Source organism: Rhynchophorus ferrugineus, unplaced genomic scaffold (genome assembly GCF_030347505.1).
Source record: "Rhynchophorus ferrugineus isolate W39M unplaced genomic scaffold, kcgeb_rfMv2 rfM4, whole genome shotgun sequence".
NCBI lineage: Eukaryota > Metazoa > Arthropoda > Insecta > Coleoptera > Curculionidae > Rhynchophorus > Rhynchophorus ferrugineus.
In genome coordinates, this window is record NW_027472583.1 from 547,155 (window position 1) to 564,079 (window position 16,925).

At 30.6% G+C, this 16,925-nt stretch overlaps 1 protein-coding gene across 5 annotated transcripts in view; it reads right to left on the minus strand.

The window, feature by feature from the left end:
* The window catches only part of hlk (hulk), a 50,135-nt gene that overhangs the window by 17,380 nt on the left and 15,830 nt on the right, over positions 1 to 16,925 (minus strand). For all 5 annotated transcript variants that reach the window (XM_076402547.1, XM_076402545.1, XM_076402543.1 and 2 more), the window contains 16 exons: positions 14,143 to 14,325; positions 13,943 to 14,086; positions 13,690 to 13,812; positions 13,441 to 13,632; positions 12,364 to 12,486; positions 11,685 to 11,876; positions 11,446 to 11,628; positions 11,260 to 11,391; positions 6,806 to 7,011; positions 6,621 to 6,747; positions 5,243 to 5,412; positions 5,036 to 5,177; positions 4,826 to 4,982; positions 4,645 to 4,768; positions 3,622 to 3,736; positions 3,444 to 3,551 (listed from right to left, as the gene is read on the minus strand). In XM_076402547.1, coding sequence (XP_076258662.1) covers positions 3,444 to 3,551; positions 3,622 to 3,736; positions 4,645 to 4,768; positions 4,826 to 4,982; positions 5,036 to 5,177; positions 5,243 to 5,412; positions 6,621 to 6,747; positions 6,806 to 7,011; positions 11,260 to 11,391; positions 11,446 to 11,628; positions 11,685 to 11,876; positions 12,364 to 12,486; positions 13,441 to 13,632; positions 13,690 to 13,812; positions 13,943 to 14,086; positions 14,143 to 14,325 — 2,421 coding nt within the window. The remainder of the gene's footprint in view (positions 1 to 3,443; positions 3,552 to 3,621; positions 3,737 to 4,644; positions 4,769 to 4,825; positions 4,983 to 5,035; positions 5,178 to 5,242; positions 5,413 to 6,620; positions 6,748 to 6,805; positions 7,012 to 11,259; positions 11,392 to 11,445; positions 11,629 to 11,684; positions 11,877 to 12,363; positions 12,487 to 13,440; positions 13,633 to 13,689; positions 13,813 to 13,942; positions 14,087 to 14,142; positions 14,326 to 16,925) is intronic.

Genomic DNA, 16,925 nt, shown 5'->3' on the forward strand with positions numbered 1-16,925 from the left:
AATTGGATTCTCGAAGTAATAACCATGATTTTTTTAACTTGGGATTTTCGAATTAAATCCATTTTTCGTCATCCGTTGCTATTCGATGCAGACATAATTTTCTTTTATAATTTCTTCTTCTGCCAATTTCTTTTGAGTTTGCCTTGGGTGATTTTCGTTTTCGGTCAACCAGTTCTTTGCTTTGATCGTTAAAATCACCAGGTTTCACATATTTTTATGGTTGAAGAATACTCACCGTAAGGATCTACCAGCAAACGATGAAATTAAGCAGTGAAAAAAACGTGTATAAAATCAATTCCTTCTTCGTTCAAGATATACAGACAATTTCTTTAGCTTTATTTCGCTGAAATCTATATCATCAATAAATCATCAATGAAACCTTAAAGTTTTACGTGTTGAATTGGAATAAGTAATTTCTTTGTAGCCATTAATACATTTTGCGGGGTCCAACGTGAATAAAAATTTTTCACAGTTAAATGTTCATGCAATATCTAATGGATGCTTGTCATACTAATATTCAAGGATGACTGAATATCATGATAAGACACAAGACAATCTTGCAATATCTTTTTGCGCATAGCTCAACGTTTTGGAAACTATTAACTCCATTTTTTTCACAGAGGCTAGAATAATTTTCAAGTCACTTACTGTAAACAACACAAATTGTGCTCGTCCTGAAGAAGGTTATTGCTATAAGGGTCAAACTTTCAATTGGAAGCATCAGATAGAGCCTAAGAATACTTAGTATTGCCATGAATCAAAATATGATTAATAACCCTCGTACTTGTAATGGATCGAGTTCCCATTTGAAGTTTTTATGAAATTCTTTTAATGGTGTAAAGCTGATTAAAAAAGGTGCTTGAGAAAATACTTTGGTTTAGCTTTTCGCTAAGAAATCTCAGTATAGTTTTAATCTGACGAAATTACGGTTCTTCCAGAAAAGTGGCAGAAGGTTATCGATCAAAATGACATATATAATTAATTAGCGCCTAGGGAAGTGGCTTGTGACCACTCCTGTATTTACTCTACAGTGCTAATATTCCAACAACAAAAAAAAAACAGTAGTTGGAACATTTGCCAGACACATTGATCATAACAAAAGATATATCTTTGCTTAAGGCTGTAAAAAAGTACAAGTAGCAGTCAACAAGATGTACAAATGGGGTAGACGGCAAAATATAACTTTTTTGCGGCCAAATGACAAAAACCTAATTATATCCGAAGGATGAATGATGTCCGCTTCATCAAGCAGAATCAGCGAAATCGTCCGGCATCCATCTCAGAAGTAGATTAAATTGGAAACATCATGTTTGACGACAAGCAAGGCAGATTAGGCTCAAAATCAACCAACTATACTGGCTAGCCGAAATATACTCTCAACTTGACCTAAAATTAAAGAGATTGGCTTATCAGTCAATCACAGCAACATAGCAACGTGGAAGCAATACAGCTACTGGACAACCTGCAGGAAATCAGAAGATTGATACTAATCCCGTACTCGCCTTGTCTGTGTATTGATGCAATTATAATAAAACAATAGTAATAAATTAATTTGTAAATTAAGATTGCACTAATCATATCTAATGTAAGATGTAATTTAAAAAAATAGGCCCTTAATTTTATTTGAATAGATTCACTTGAAAAAAATTCAGAAAAAAAGGAAATTACCTTTTCCCGGAACCATTATTACTGCTATGTAATAGATTATTTGTATTAAGCGTAACACTATAAATATTTGAAATAAAATATAGTTTAAAATTATTATTACCCGCTAACAAATATAATTTTTTTTGTTTCGTATCGCTAAGCTCGATATACTTTATCGTAAGAGTTATTTACTTCTGTTATTATTGGTGGTGGGTTCTGTCCCCCCCTTTCTTTTATCAGCTGCAAGTGATCATCGATCAGAATTAAACAACAATCAACCTAATCTCCATCGAATAGCCACCAGTATAAGTTTCCATTACCTGAGTAAGTTTTAACGAGTTCGGAAAAACTTTGGGCGGCATCTTCGTTCGAATCGTCATCCCCGTCATCGTTTTCGTTCGAGTTATCATCGTCATTACCTGTCGAAAATGAGAGAGCACATGCAGCCTCAATGATTCAGAATCCTCGATTTGGTTTTAAACTTAAGACTAAAGCCAATTGGGCATGCAAAAAGACGCACCTCGCAATTTCTTTATTTTACTTTTTTAGTTCTCGTAAAGCCAGACTGTTTCAATGTCGAAATATACGACAGACTTTTTAAAAAATCTTATTTTGTGTAACAAGCTTTTAATAATAACTCAAAAATGTATTAGGAACAAAATAAGAATTTTTTAAGAGTTTATTCAAACAAATTGTTAATGAAGTGATCTTTTGAGCGCATTTATAAATTATAAATTAATAGAAGTCTTACTTTTCTGCTCTATGAGCCAGTCCAAAACTTTTTCTTCGTTACTAAGCTCTCCTATAACATAAAACATTAAATGTTTTAAAATACGTCGTATCCTCAATGAATCTTTGATGATTATCCAATTGCTTTACGTAGCAAATGTTATTAAGAGCTATGAAGTTTATACATTTTTATATATATCATTGGATAATCATTCTTTTATATACATTTTTAAATTATTACAAAATATTGAATGATTTTTAATATTATTTTTGTAAAAACTTGTACACGACATTATATTAAATGTTCATAATGTTGTAATCAGGAAATGGACAAAATAATATGAACATCTGATATATACACAATATTTATTTACTAATAAGGCATTAAATTATTATTTTGGTTATTCTGGAGTGAAATAATCGAACTTTCGAATTTATATTTTTTAAGATATATATATATATATATATATATATATATATATATATATATATATATATATATATATATATATATATATATATAGAAAGACATCAATTTAAAAAAAAATCACTTTTCATTATAAAGGTTAAAAACTAAAGACTTCATAAAGTAAACATTAAATTCCTTATATTTCTGGAGGTTTCATTAACTTGTGATAATTTGAATGGAAACTACAGTAAACATTTTAAAAAATTTTCACAAATGTGTTATCTTTAGCTTCAATGGGAATTGGTTCTAATTAGGTTCTACTTTGATTGAACTTGTACGGACTCATTATCATCTTGAAATATGACAGTGTTTGCTGATGATGTACCGTGTTTTGTGTGTGTTATCATTACTGTGGAATATCATTAAACAAGATCACAATTTACCTACGAAGCTTGGCATTTAAACTGTGCATACAAGACTTTGCATTATTTATATGGAAGCAGTGTTATCAATATGTAACAGGCTGTAGTATATTACATGATGTTCATATTAATTTGTCTATCTCCTGTACATATAATAACAAAGATAAAAAATTATATAGTGTACTTACAAAATATAGGTTAGACCAGATTTTTTTTGTTTTTTTTAAGTATCTTACCATCATACATGATTGGCACGCCTGTCTCGTAATATACTAAGGCAGGAAAGCTGAATATGCCGATTTCCGAAGCTAGTTTGGCATCCTTTGACTTGACGAATTGTATTCCTGCATTAAATGAAACATATTCGGTATTTTCTTTGCAGAAGACGTTTGTTATTGTTTCAACTTTAATTACCATGGCGGTCGGTATCATCGTCGATGGTCTCTAATTCCTCCAGGATTTCTTCGCATTCCGGACAATTGTCTGCGTAGAACAGAACTGCCAAGTGTTCGACGTCATTGATAAGGACCTGTCGATATAAAAACGCAAATATTGAGTGTCACTAAATATGTCCCAAACTTAATATGTAGATGGTGCCTGACCTCATAACCTTATTAAATCTAATTAGTGGCTATTTCTATACAAAATTCATTATATTTAAGGCATAGTTGACTTTGCGAATATAAAAGGACAGATGAATATGACTCTATATCTTTTTTGTTTGTATATCTCATCAAAATCACAGTTCGTTGATCATATAGTTAAGCCACATAATTAAAATTGAACAAGAAACATGGAAGTTTGGCTTGCTTGAAGATTTTTAAGGTTTGGCGTTACTGTTTTGGTAAAAATATTACTACTTTTAAATTTATGTGTGTATCAAAGGGTCAGAGCTGAGAGTTATTAAAATAAGACAAAACTATGATTGTGGCTAAACCAGCGGCTTAAATCTATTGGATGCTATATTGTATGTTTAAATATTTGTGTTTAATGTTAATTAGTGTTGTACTAAAGTAGTTGGGGTCAAATTGTCACGATTTCTGGCAGCCATTTTTATATTTTAATTATTTTTTTATCGTTTAGCTTTAGAATCTTTAAATTGTTTCTCTATAGCGACTACGATCTAGGGGGAATAATACTTTCGGAACTTCATTAAAGACGCATCTAAAGTTACATATCTAGAGTCATACTTCTTCAATGAAGTCATACTATAACGCGTTTGAAAGGAACAGTCATCTATATATAAAGGAAACGTTAGTCAAGAGTTATTGCGTTTTGAATATAGAGATTCTAAAATGTTATTTCATTTGGTCGTGATATCTGCCTAACTCTCTTAATGATGTAGTAGTCAAATGCAAATGGTATAAATTAGTTTTCATAAAAATGAAAGGAGACATATCCAAATTGTCTCCACTCTTATCTATGATTGAAACTCACCTGTAAAGTTTTTCTGTCGACATTTTCGATAACATCTGGAGCCGAATCCTTCAAATTCAGCACCCACTGCAAGATAGCATCTTCATTTGTTAAATCTCCGGTGTAAATTTCTCTAAAGCGGTTCCTGCATCATCAATGAATACAATTAGAAACAAAATTGATTCAATTTACGACAATGTACCTGTAGAAAATGACACATGGCAAGCTGGGCAGGTCATATTCTTTCACTATACCTTCATCTGAGATTTTCACAAAGTCAATGTCTTTGTCCTCGCAATCGTCATCAATATTCTCCAACTCTTGTAGGATTTTCTGGCATTTCTTATCTCCTTCTTTATCTGCAATCGTTTGAATATAAATTATGAATTATTTGAGCAATCAAATATCTTACAGAAGTAAACGACAACGTATTCGTTCTCAGCTAAAATTTTGTCGAGCATCTTGACGTTGACCTCCTCAATCCTGTCGGGGATCTCCAAGGTATCTTCATCAGTCAACCAGGCGAGAACTTCGTCTTCATCCTCAATATCACCCTAATCCATACAGAAACAATTACTTAATCGATTTCCTTCATGAGTGTTAACTAATTTGAGCCAACCTGATAAACCAAAGGTTCCTTGTTTCTGAAGAATACCAGCTTAGGGAATACCTTGATGTTGTGCTTCTTGGCCAGAACAAGGTCTTCGGTTGTAACGAAGATAATGCCAGTTTCATCCAGTTCGTCGTCGATATTTTCTAGTTCTTTGAGGATATCGTCACACTTATCACCTAATAAAATAATTATGTTAATGAATTTCATAAATTCTACTAGATATATGGCAGAATTCTCGACTTGAAGTGGAACTGGCCACGGCTCTGTGTATTTGAAGGAACGAGACTGTGTGTTTATATTAGGACTAAATGGTTTGATACGTGATATGTTTTGACATGGGGGGGGGTGGTTTGATGTATAATAGAATAGATTAAAACCCTCAGTATCGTTTCCTACTTACTGTTCAACAGTCGCCATTTTTTTTCGTAAAATAACGTCCTTATTAAAGTAAAATAAAAAAAAACCTATTATAAATAGGAAACATTTAAATTTTGAAAAGCACCCCTAGTCTAGGGATTGCCAGCACAGTTCAAGGTGTAAGGCTATCAGGGACTGATTGAAGTTGCTGTGAACTAACACAGTCTACTCGAATTTGGACATAAGTTACGGACAATTCATTAAAATCGTAAGGAAAATATTCAGAAGGTCTCGATATTCATAAACACTAAAACAATGTCAACAAATACAAGGTTCCTAATATGACGAACTAATAGATCATGACTATTGATGGAAAAAGCAATCCGAAATGACTCAGTGGGTACTCACAGGTACTTGTTTAAATATGATACTCGTAAGTTGAGCAGAAGAGTGTCAGTATCAGATCTCCAGTCTTGGAGAAATCAGAAAAGGGGTTTCCATGGTGTACACCGATTATCACAACATCAACTGTATCTATCGGATCTAGTTCTTATTGATTTTTTAAAAATGCTAGAGAAATGCTTAACTCGATATGTTCCGGACATAACATATAAATCATGTCATATAAATGTCAAAATTTAATGAGAATCTAGCGTTTAGTTTAAAAGTTACGGTGGTTTTAGTCAAACAAATTTTCTTACTTTTTAAACAATGAATGGGGCTTCATTTTAATTTGCCACCTTATGCTCCATATATGGCCCTCAGCGACTACTGACTGTTTAAGTTCATTAGTGTTACAAAGAAAGAGGTTTGGCTCATAGACGAGTTGGTTAGCGAAATTCAGTATATTTTGACAGTAAAGACAAATTGTCGAACAATATTGAATTTTGCTTAAAAAATATGGTGGTGTGTGTGTTAAAAGGTTATGTACAAAATAAAAAAAAACCTTATAAACTTATTTGCTTTTGTATGTGTTTCTAATATTGTAAGAATGATTCTCCTTACAATATAGACTCCGCTGACTCACCTTCATCACAGTTGCCTGTGAAATAAACAACGACGTACTCATGTTCGTTGATCAGATCTTCCAAAATCTCGTCGGTGACTTCTTCAATTGTTGCGGTATTTTTCTGTTCAATCAGCCATGCCAATACCTTAAACGTAAATCGTGTTATCATTTCAATCAATCGGAGATCCTTCAAATGGTCTTACTTCATCTTCGTTCATTAGATCGCCTTCATAGACCGATGGGATTTTGTCTTCGAAGTAAATCAAGGTGGGGAGGTGATCGATGCCGAAATCTTTGGCCTCAGCATCGTTGTCAATTCGAACTATTACAATTCCTTCTCTTTCCAAGTCATCGTCGATGTTCTCCAGTTCGTTCAAGACTCGGATATCTTGTTTATCGTCTTTGTCATCTGAAATATAGTTACATACGAATTATTGGCAGGTCATAATACATTGATTTTGAGAGATTTATCTTTATTGGAGAGGCAGAATTTTTTGACGTGAGTCGTGAAAATTTGCGATTTTTTGCCATTTTCAACTTTTTTGTTGCCATTTCTGTTCAAATAATCGCAGGTTACTGAAAATTATAGGGTTAATATAGAATTTTACGCTAAATCGAATGGTAATATAAGAATTTGCATACAGTTTCTAGCTTTTAAAATATATAATAGAACTCTTTCGGAAAATATAGGTGGATTTCAGTTTATGTTAGATATCTTTAAAAATATAAATCCTATGGCAATTTAACATAGATTTTCGTTTATTTCACCTTAAAATACATATATTTTGTGAGTTTCATCTTTATCGGAGAGGTAGAAATTTTTGACAATTTTTCCATGTATATAGTCGTGAAAATTTGCGATTTTTGGCATTATTGGCAGGTCATAATACATTGATTTTGAGAGATTTATCTTTATTGGAGAGGCAGAATTTTTTGACGTGAGTCGTGAAAATTTGCGATTTTTTGCCATTTTCAACTTTTTTGTTGCCATTTCTGTTCAAATAATAGCAGGTTACTGAAAATTATAGGGTTAATATAGAATTTTACGCTGAATCGAATGGTAATGTAATAATTTTCATTCAGTTATTAGTTTTTAATATATATAATAGAAAAATCATTTTGGAAAAAATAAGTGGATTTAAGTTTATGTTAGATATCTTTAAAAATATAAATCCTATGGCGATTTAACATGGATTTTCATTTATTTCACCTCAAAATACATTTATTTAGAGAGTTTCATCTTTATCGGAGAGGTAGAAATTTTTGACACTTTTTCCATATATATAGTCGTGAAAATTTGCGATTTTTTTGCCATTTTCAACTTTTTTGTTGCCATTTCTCTTCAAATAATAGCAGGTCACTGAAAATTATAGGGTTAATATAGAATTTTACGCTGAATCGAATGGTAATATAATAATTTTCATACAGTTTCTAGCTTTTAAGATATATAATAGAACTCTTTCGGAAAAAAATAGGTGAATTTCAGTTTATGTTACATATCTTTAAAAATATAAATCCTATGGCAATTTAACATAGATTTTCGTTTATTTCACCTTAAAATAAATATATTTTGTGAGTTTCATCTTTATCGGAGAGGTAGAAATTTTTGACACTTTTTCCATGTATATAGTCGTGAAAATTTGCGATTTTTTGCCATTTTCAACTTTTTTGTTGCCATTTCTGTTCAAATAATAGCAGGTTACTGAAAATTATAGGGTTAATATAGAATTTTACGCTGAATCGAATGGTAATGTAATAATTTTCATTCAGTTATTAGTTTTTAATATATATAATAAAAAAACTATTTTGGAAAAAATAGGTGAATTTCTGTTTATGTTAGATATCTTTAACAATATAAATCCTATGGCGATTTAACATGGATTTTCATTTATTTCACCTCAAAATACATATATTTTGAGAGTTTTATCTTTATCGGAGAGGTAGAAATTTTTGACACTTTTTCCATGTATATAGTCGTGAAAATTTGCGATTTTTTGCCATTTTCAACTTTTTTGTTGCCATTTCTGTTCAAATAATAGCATGTTACTGAAAATTATAGGGTTAATATTGAATTTTACGCTGAATCGAATGGTAATATAAGAATTTGCATACAGTTTCTAGCTTTTAAAATATATAATAGAACTCTTTCGGAAAATATAGGTGGATTTCAGTTTATGTTACATATCTTTAAAAATATAAATCCTATGGCAATTTAACATATATTTTCGTTTATTTCACCTTAAAATACATATATTTTGTGAGTTTCATCTTTATCCGAGAGGTAGAAATTTTTGACAATTTTTCCATGTATATAGTCGTGAAAATTTGCGATTTTTTGCCATTTTCAACTTTTTCTTGCCATTTCTGTTCAAATAATAGCAGGTCACTGAAAATTATAGGGTTAATATAGAATTTTACGCTGAATCGAATGGTAATGTAATAATTTTCATACAGTTTCTAGCTTTTAAGATATATAATAGAACTCTTTCGGAAAAAAATAGGTGAATTTCAGTTTATGTTAGATATCTTTAAAAATATAAATCCTATGGCGATTTAACATGGATTTTCATTTATTTCACCTCAAAATACATATATTTTGATAGTTTTATCTTTATCGGAGAGGTAGAAATTTTTGACACTTTTTCCATATATATAGTCGTGAAAATTTGCGATTTTTTGCCATTTTCAACTTTTTTGTTGCCATTTCTCTTCAAATAATAGCAGGTCACTGAAAATTATAGGGTTAATATAGAATTTTACGCTGAATCGAATGGTAATATAATAATTTTCATACAGTTTCTAGCTTTTAAGATATATAATAGAACTCTTTCGGAAAAAAATAGGTGAATTTCAGTTTATATTACATATCTTTAAAAATATAAATCCTATGGCAATTTAACATAGATTTTCGTTTATTTCACCTTAAAATACATATATTTTGTGAGTTTCATCTTTATCGGAGAGATAGAAATTTTTGACAATTTTTCCATGTATATAGTCGTGAAAATTTGCGATTTTTTGCCATTTTCAACTTTTTTGTTGCCATTTCTGTTCAAATAATAGCAGGTTACTGAAAATTATAGGGTTAATATAGAATTTTACGCTGAATCGAATGGTAATGTAATAATTTTCATTCAGTTATTAGTTTTTAATATATATAATAAAAAAACTATTTTGGAAAAAATAGGTGAATTTCAGTTTATGTTAGATATCTTTAAAAATATAAATCCTATGGCGATTTAACATGGATTTTCATTTATTTCACCTTAAAATACATATATTTTGCGAGTTTCATCTTTATCGGAGAGGTAAAAATTTTTGACAATTTTTCCATGTATATAGTCGTGAAAATTTGCGATTTTTTGCCATTTTCAACTTTTTTGTTGCCATTTCTGTTCAAGTAATAGCAGGTTACTGAAAATTATAGGGTTAATATAGAATTTTACGCTGAATCGAATGGTAATGTAATAATTTTCATTCAGTTATTAGTTTTTAATATATATAATGGAAAAACCATTTTGGAAAAAATAAGTGGATTTAAGTTTATGTTAAATATCTTTAAAAATATAAATCCTATGGCGATTTAACATGGATTTTCATTTATTTCACCTCAAAATACATTTATTTAGAGAGTTTCATCTTTATCGGAGAGGTAGAAATTTTTGACACTTTTTCCATATATATAGTCGTGAAAATTTGCGATTTTTTTGCCATTTTCAACTTTTTTGTTGCCATTTCTCTTCAAATAATAGCAGGTCACTGAAAATTATAGGGTTAATATAGAATTTTACGCTGAATCGAATGGTAATATAATAATTTTCATACAGTTTCTAGCTTTTAAGATATATAATAGAACTCTTTCGGAAAAAAATAGGTGAATTTCAGTTTATGTTAGATATCTTTAAAAATATAAATCCTATGGCAATTTAACATAGATTTTCGTTTATTTCACCTTAAAATACATATATTTTGCGAGTTTCATCTTTATCGGAGAGCTAGAAATTTTTGACAATTTTTCCATGTATATAGTCGTGAAAATTTGCGATTTTTTGCCATTTTCAACTTTTTTGTTGCCATTTCTGTTCAAATAGCAGCAGGTTACTGAAAATTATAGGGTTAATATAGAAACTCACGCTGAATCGAATGGTAATATAATAATGTTCATACAGTTTCTAGCTTTTAAGATGTATAATAGAACTCTTTCGGAAAAAAATAGGTGAATTTCAGTTTATGTTAGATATCTTTAAAAATATAAATCCTATGGCAATTTAACATGGATTTTCGTTTATTTCACATTAAAATACATATATTTTGAGAATTTTCGATGACATTTTTATTGCAATTTCTGTTCAGATAATAGAAGGTTACTGAAAAGTATAGGGTTAATATAGAATTTTACGCTGAATCGAATGGTAGTGTAATTATTGCCATACAATTTTCAGTTTTTATGAAATACGATGTAAGATGTATTTAAAAAAAATGGGTGGATTTAACATATCTTAAAAATTATAAATCCGAAAGCAATTTAACGAGGTTGGTAATGTTAGGAAATGTTAAATTTGTTTCCATTTTTCCCGCGTATCCTATCGTAAAAGTTTGTGATTTTTTTAAATATCAACTTTTTCTTTAACAACTATAAGAGATATTTTGTACTTACAGAATAAAACAGCAAGGAATTTCTGAGAATCGATCAAAAGGTCCATCATTTCATCAGTGATATCGGGAATTTCACTGTGCTTCTTCTGGTGAATGAGCCATCCTAGTAGTTCTTCTTCTTTCGTCAGGTCACCTGAAGAGAATGGGGGCTTAACACAAAAAATTATCATCACATTATTGCATTTACCTTCATATAAATGTGGAATTTTCTTTTCGAATAAAACCAAACTGGGTATCACATCGATACCGTATTCTTTAGCCTCTTCATCGTTGTCAATCTTTACGAAGACAATGTTGTTCTGGTCGCATTCGTCATCGATATTTTCTAATTCAGCCAACACTTTTTGAGATTTCTTCTGATCCTTGTCATCTGCAATGCATGTGATTAAATTAGTGACAGGATTAATAAATGACAGAGGATCTTACAGAACAAAACTGCAACCAATTGTCTCTTCTCCAGAAGAATGTCGAGCATCTCGTCAGTTACATCTTCGATTTCGTCGCTTTTCAGTTGATGTTCGAACCATTTCAGAACTTTATCTTCATCTTCCAAGTTGCCATCATAAAGAGTGGGGATACCGCTTTCGAAATAGACTAACGATGGAATTTTATCGATACCTGAAATATTAAAAAAGATGTAAGTAAGCAATTATCGTTTTTTTTTATAAATAAAGTTTTGTGGTTTGGTCTATTTTAGAGCTGGTCATTCCATACGAAAGGTCGATATTGCTATAGAAATATGTGAGGATTCGTTCATCTTTCTTTGGACATGTTCACACATTTCCAAAATATTGAAATTTGCATCACTGGATTTGTTTTTCAACTATGAATTGAACTACTTAAATTATAACTCAATTTATATGTTATATATTATATATTTATATTTATATGTTATATTTTAGGAAAGTAACACCGTCATAGATTTATACCTCTTTGAAAATGTCAATTTTCGTATTATTTTTTTTATTCAATCAAATAGAAGAAAGCCGATAGTCATCCTTTGCTTGTACAAACTTGTAGCCCAAAACACGATTAACGACTGAATACGAGCAATGAAGAAAATCTAAAGGATGGGAAGATGGATGCATGAAGCCTTTAAACTTACCATATTCTTTAGCTTCATCAGGATTATCAATCTTGACGAACACGATGCCCAGTTTATCGCATTCGTCATCGATATTTTCGAGTTCGTTTAATACTTTTGTTGATTTTCTGTCATCATCGTCATCTGAAAAAAGCAAAATATTTAGAAATATATTCACAGGCTGGTTAAATTATTTAAAACAATTAATGTCAAAAACATTAATAAGAAATTTATTGGGGACGTTGATGATTCAACTACGATCGACTGTATTTGTTTGTAATCGACAAGAAAAAAAATTTCTCGGAACTCCCATAAAAATCAATGTTGTCAAATATACTGTTTTATCAGTAGATCTATCCATTTTCAGAATTATTCATTTAGTGACTTCCTGAAATGTAAGTATATTCCATCTAATAAAACAGCGAATGCACATCATCAAAATTTATGATGCCAGCATGTCGCAATGTTTTTATATACCTCCAATACAATGGTTTATAACTTCAAATTATTGTCACTAACGTTTTGAAGAAGTTCATAGACATTTGACAATATGCTCGGCCAGTACCAACAGAAATCGAATTTTATAAATTAGTTCGAGTTCAGACAGCATTCTGTCTCTGTATATCTAGGGTAAAATGAGAAGGAAAAAAGTGTTTAAAACGAATTTTACGAATTGCATTTGGTAATATATTCGACGTCATCTGTGACGTGTATTGTCTGTTTTATTGGAACGACTATATATCTTGTTTTTAATAGTAAGATAACAAAATTTTTACATTTACAGGATAGAAATCAGAAATATATATAGTTGAATTTGACTTATTATAAATAGTATAAATTAGAATCCTTAAACGAACATTATATTTGTGTTCTGGAATAAAATTAATCACTCAAAATGAACTGTCTGAAAAATTCTAGAAATCAGAAGTGATTGTTAAGGTTATAATTTTTGTTAAATGATTTTCTTAGACATTTTTATGATCTAAAGCGATAACTATAACTGCCAAAAGAAAAACTGTAGATTCTTACATAGAAAATAAAAACTTTGAAACGAATGACACGTCAAGACGTGAGAATACGATTATTGAGTGAACTTACAGAATAACACAGCTAAAAATTTGGATTCCGCAATAAGTTTGTCAAGCATCTCATCGGTAACATCTTCAATTTCGTCCTTTTCTAATTGTTCAACCAGCCAGTTCAGCAGATCTTCTTCCTCCTCTAAATCACCATCATATAAGTTGGGAATGCCTTTTTCGAAATAAACTACGCTTGGTAAAGTATCGAGACCTGTTTAGATGAGGAAAATTAGTAGTTTTTATAATTTTTTAGTTGAAATGATATTACCATATTCATCAGCAGCTGCAGCATCGTCGATTTTGACGAATTGTATGCCATATTTGTCACAATCGTCGTCGATGTTTTCTAATTCTTCAAGAGCCTGCATCGATTCATCTTCTCCGTGATCATCTAAAACATATTTTCAATTCAAACTTGTAACACTTGATAAAGAGGATAATAAACTTACAAAATTTTATATTTTATTTATTATATTTTCAATTCAAACTTTAACACTTGATAAAGAGGATAATAAACTTACAAAATAACACTGCCAAATGATCCACACTACTGATTAAGGTGCCAAGAGTTTTCAGGGTAACATCTTCGATGATATCGTCTTCATCGCCAGTGCTTTTGTGCTGAACTAACCATTCTAACACGTCTTCTTCCTTCATTAAGTCACCTGATAAATAATAGTATCATATAGTTGGTCTTGCTGGGATTTTTTAAGCCACTAACCTGAGTAGATAATAGGAATTTGATGACGATAATATACCAGAGATGGTAACGGGCCTAAGTTGTATTCTTCGGCCAAGTTTTCATCGTTGATCTTTACGAATCCTATACCGAGTTGATCGGCTTCATCATCGATGTTCTCTAGTTCCAGAAGTACTTTGGAACATTTTTTGCATTCCGGTTTATCTATAAAATAATTTTACAACACCTTAACAACTGAATCATGGAAATAATTGTGTATGTAAAATAGGTTTTTGTCTAGGGTGGTGGATTTTATGTTAGCAAAAATGTATGTAAAATAGAAAATTGTGTCATCCCAAGACCTGTTCTATCTAATATAATATCAAAGATTATATTAAAAAGTTATTTCAAGATTAAATAAATAGATACCTTTGGAGACAATTTCTACAAGGGGCAGGATTAAAATAGCTGTAATTTTTCGCGAAATTAAAGTGTCTGAATAGTTTCCATCGGAATTATATAGTATTTTATGTACGAAAACCAGTTGCTTCACTGATGTTGGAGATAGAGACCTACTCCTCACTCTCTGCTGTAAAACTCCTGATAACTGAGCAATTATGTTGAAGTCTGGTGATTATGCTGGTCAGGGAGGATGTCCGATGATATTCTGATGCATCTCAAACTAAGACTGGACCTTTTTGGCTGAGTGTATGGGCACTTCATCATCTTGGAATATGAGAGTATTTGCAGCAATATGTCAGTTATATAAGGTGGGGCAAAAGTATAGCTACCTCGGTTATGTGACGTATAGCTCAGTTAATAACCATTGTGTTGTGTAGAAGTCCAAATTTTATATATGGCAAATATACGTAATATAAGAACGAACAGAAATAGTGGCAATGTTTATTGATATAATAATTGTTGCATTATTGACACTCAGCGGAAATTGCGTCAAGCATAACGGGGCTTTCGCCCCACTTTATAGTAAGAACTTTCATTCTCAGTAAGCTGACCGGTGATGTAAATGAGGGAACCAGCTGTGGGAAGCAGGAAATGCGGAATGTAGATTTATTTTGGCATTCTCTACACATAAACCCGGCCATTTGTAAGAAACAATATAAACGATGATACATTATACCGTACCACATTCTTCCAATCATCAAGTGTCTAACAAGATATACTATATTGCATAGCAGTCATTTTATTTTGTCTATCCCCTGTATATATTTCAATATTTATATTCAATAAAGTTATGAATAACTCCTTTGAAGCGTAACAGCCAATAGAGCATTTTAGATATAAAAGTAGCGTCATACTTTCATTAACTTATATTAAGATATAACATTGAGAAAAAAAATCGGGGTTTCCTGATGACTAGAAAGCCACATATATTTCTAGTAATACTTATTCAGTAAAACTATGTTATAGCGCCTGGGGTAGCAGCCCATAGAATATTTTAGATAAAATGTAACGTCATATTTTCACTCAGTCGAAACGTATTGCTTTTTGAAAATGCAAATTTTCAATCCAGATCAGAGAATAGTCTTTGTCATATTTTGCTTTTTTAATTGCCAAATAGAAATAACTCAGCGAAAGCTTATCAAAAATTTGTGGTGTCTATGGTGATGAGTACTTAAGTGAACGCCAGTATCAGAATTGGTTTTCTATTTTTGATTGTGCGACGAAATGACAAAAACCTAATTATATCACTTGACGGATGCCCGATTCCTTAAGCAGAATCAGTTAATGAAATAAGGTTGCTAAATCAGAGCAACGTGGAAGCAATACAGTTACTGGACAACAGGTAGGAAATCAGAACATTGAAGCGAACCAAACCACACGAACTTATATAATTTATAAGTGTATTCTTAACTTTAGCTTAAGTTATTAATTTTATTTTAATTTGGGAAATACATACTGATGTATTTATTAATCATACATTATTATTATATTAATAATAGTAATACATTAATTTTTAAATTAAGATTGTACATATCTAACGTAATGTGTAATTAATTTAAAAAAATGGTCTGAAAATGGTGATGTTGATGAAATATATAAAAATTGTATTATTATAAATGACTAATACGTTTTTCTGTAAGTCGAGGCAACATTATCTCTGATTTGGAGTTTTTATTTCGAAATATATCTATTTTATAATCGAAATGAAATATTCTTGGCACGTAATTCCTAAACGTGGATAAGGTTACTAAGATGCAAGTCAGGTATATTTAGATTTTTATGGCCTTTAAATTTTACACTTTAAATAAGCTTTTACGCGAGAGACATATGGTTCTTCTCAATGTATTATTATGATATAGCACCCAAATAAGAAAGAAAAGCTTTTAATTAAATAACATTCACAATGTGGTAATTTTTAACTATATTTTAAGCGTTACCCATGTAGAATAATGATTCCCTTTCAATATACCTTAATTAATTTACTAAGAAGGAAATCTTTCAAGAAGAAGAAAATTTCTCTATATGGTTATGGAATAAAGCCTTTCTTTTGAAAGTAATATAGAGTAATAAACGCAGAGCTATAGTTCAATTTCGATAACACTGTTTTATTAAGTTGGACAATAAGTAATTTCGTTTTTTTTGTTTAGTGTGTACGGTTAAGTTATTTATATAAAAAAACCTTTGTCGAATGGTATATTCAGCTGTCAAATAAAAACAGATATATGCATATTAATTTTGAAAAAATAATGTGTCTTCTCTATCAATGAAAGAACTTTTTTTTTATAATATAAGTCCTATTTGAATCATGATTTTTCTATCAATTTCAAAATATAGAGAACACAGGAAAAGTGCCTTTTTTGCTC